The sequence below is a fragment of the Cyprinodon variegatus genome, unplaced genomic scaffold (assembly GCF_000732505.1).
Source record: "Cyprinodon variegatus isolate N-32 unplaced genomic scaffold, C_variegatus-1.0 Scaffold1932, whole genome shotgun sequence".
Taxonomy (NCBI): domain Eukaryota; kingdom Metazoa; phylum Chordata; class Actinopteri; order Cyprinodontiformes; family Cyprinodontidae; genus Cyprinodon; species Cyprinodon variegatus.
The window spans coordinates 10502-13032 of record NW_015152385.1 but is presented as its reverse complement, the minus strand read 5'-3'; the positions used below and the strand labels follow the sequence as shown (position 1 = coordinate 13032).

At 44.6% G+C, this 2531-nt stretch overlaps 1 protein-coding gene across 1 annotated transcript in view; it reads right to left on the bottom strand.

The window, feature by feature from the left end:
• The window catches only part of LOC107104872 (PH domain-containing protein DDB_G0275795-like), a gene marked incomplete at both ends in the record, with an annotated part of 13733 nt that overhangs the window by 8375 nt on the left and 2827 nt on the right, over window positions 1-2531 (bottom strand). The window contains one exon of the mRNA XM_015404990.1: window positions 2104-2524. Coding sequence (XP_015260476.1) covers window positions 2104-2524 — 421 coding nt within the window. The remainder of the gene's footprint in view (window positions 1-2103; window positions 2525-2531) is intronic.

The window sequence follows — 2531 nt, the reverse complement described above, 5'->3', positions numbered from 1 at the left end:
ATAGATAGATAGATAGATAGATAGATGTTGCAGTATCTATAACAACCCAAATACACAGGATTTCAAAATTAAACATCCCCAGTTATTAATTTAATACACTCACCACATCTGAACGCCCTTAAAAAAACTTCACACCCATGAGTAGAGGTAATGCAGTCTGATAATATTTACACCGCATCAGATAGCGTTCCCCCCATGTTAAGCAGGGGAACTCTATCTGACGGGGTTTAGAAGCCCATCAGAATTAAAAATAGTGTACTACAAATGAAGTGAGTAAATGACGCCCTCTGAGATTTTTTTGTGATTATTTATAATTAATAATCGATCTTGATCTCACATTGGAGAAATTCGACCCATTTGGGAAGCAGTGGGCTGCCACTATGTGGGGTTAAAGGGCTGGTTATACCCCCACACCAGTGTGTTGCAGGTATAAAGCATATATTTTTGATTTATGCCCGATTTTGTTATTCCACGCCACAACACAAGAGGGACAATAATGAACTAGCTAGTACTGTGGGTGTGGTGGGTGGCTTTATTATCTTTGATTTAACAACAATGGCGACTGGACCAATGCGCACTTTGACTGAGATGCAGCTGATCGATCTAGAAATAGAAGAACTTTTGGTACTGGAGCTGGAAGAGAGGCAAAAGAAGCGTCGCTGAAGATAGTCTGTACGATCTTTGAATTCACACTATGGTGGACGTCAGAGCCTACGGACATCAGAGCGATGGTGGGGTGTTCAAGGAGAGTACCTTCGGGTCCTTGCTACTCGATCAGAAGCTAAACCTGTCCCCACCAGCTGACATTCTCTGGACCTTGGTGAAGACACCCCATTTTGTTGTTGGTGACGCAACTTTTTCCCTCCACTGCAACCTCATGTAACCATTTCATGGTATGTACGTGATCTACAAGTCTTGAAGTTGCTTCGCATAAAAGCAAAATGTAATGTTATGTAACATAATGAACGATGTGCTGCATATCCTGGCATGGTTCAGTGGAAATGCTAGAAATATGTAATGTATAGTTGTGATGCTTTATAAACAAAGTCTGTGCTCTACTGCATTTCAACATGGTTATTATTTCAATCTTAATGCAATGCAATGATGAGTGCTTCATTGTCTCCCTCCCCCGTTTCTTCTCATGCATCTGCCTCAAGACAAGCAGATCTAAAATAACCGACACAGCAGGGCAAGACGGGTTATGGAAAACATCTTTGGCATCATGTTGCACAGTGGACAATCCTCAGACAGACAATTTAGTTTTTCCCCAACAAAGCTGACGATGAAATGAAAGCGTGTTTGGTGCTGCACAACTACCTTATCCACACAGACGAGGTGGCATGCCCATGCTACATACACTCCAGCTATCCAGACCTGGAAAGAGCTGCGTCTGTGAGTCCTGGTGAGTGGCGAGCCAAAGTAACTAGGGCTCCCTATTGACCCCTCAATAATGTCCACAGCTCACGCCACTAGAGCATCTATGGCAACGAGGAGAGACCTCATGTCTCTCTTCCAGACAGAATGTGGATCTTTGCCATAGCAGAACGAGGTGGTGGACTTGTGGTACACTTGGAACACTTGAAGAGTTATGGCCCTCAGTAATGACTTTTCCCAACTCTTACACACTGTGGTTTTTTTTATTTTAAATTGCTTGTATGTTTTTTAATGGTGTTTGATGTTTCATGTTTAACCAACCATTTAAGAAATTTGGCATACTATATGATTTTCAGAATAATAAAATAGATACATTGTGTCCATGTATGCCCCCAAAGGGGCTTGTGCATATCTGCGTTAACCGTGACACACACGCAGACCACCTAGTTTCTGAGTACAAAACAGCAGTAAGGGTCTTTGCTCAGGAAGCCAGTGTGCAGACTGCGGGGATCAATGCAGGTACTTGCAACCTTCTCAGAGCCCAAGGGCACTGCTCTAATCCACTAGGCCACCCCCAAAGTTCTTTAAAGTAATGTGTTATTCTGTGATGTAAATCATCATATACACACAATTGATCCTCAAATGTTAGATCCACTTTCATGTGGCTCCAGCTTCAAATGTTTCCCACTACTTTCAAACCACCACAACTTAATGCTGTTAGTATCTTACCTGGAGGCTCCTGCACTCTATCACTCTGCTCCTGATCGTTTTGCTGCTGTTCGTTCTTCTGCTGATCGCTCTGCTCCTGATCGCTCTGCTCCTGATCGTTCTGCTCCTGATCGCTCTTCTCCTGATCGCTCTTCTCCTGATCGTTCTGCTCCTGATCGTTCTGCTGCTGTTCGTTCTTCTGCTGATCGCTCTGCTCCTGATCGCTCTGCTCCTGATCGCTCTGCTTCTGATCGTTCTGCTGCTGTTCGTTCTTCGGCTGATCGCTCTGCTGCTGATCGCTCTGCTCCTGATCGCTCTGCTTCTGATCGTTCTGCTGCTGTTCGTTCTTCGGCTGATCGCTCTGCTGCTGATCGCTCTGCTCCTGATCGCTCTGCTGCTGATCGCTCTGCTGCTGATCACTCTGCTCCTGATCGCTCTGCTGCTGATCG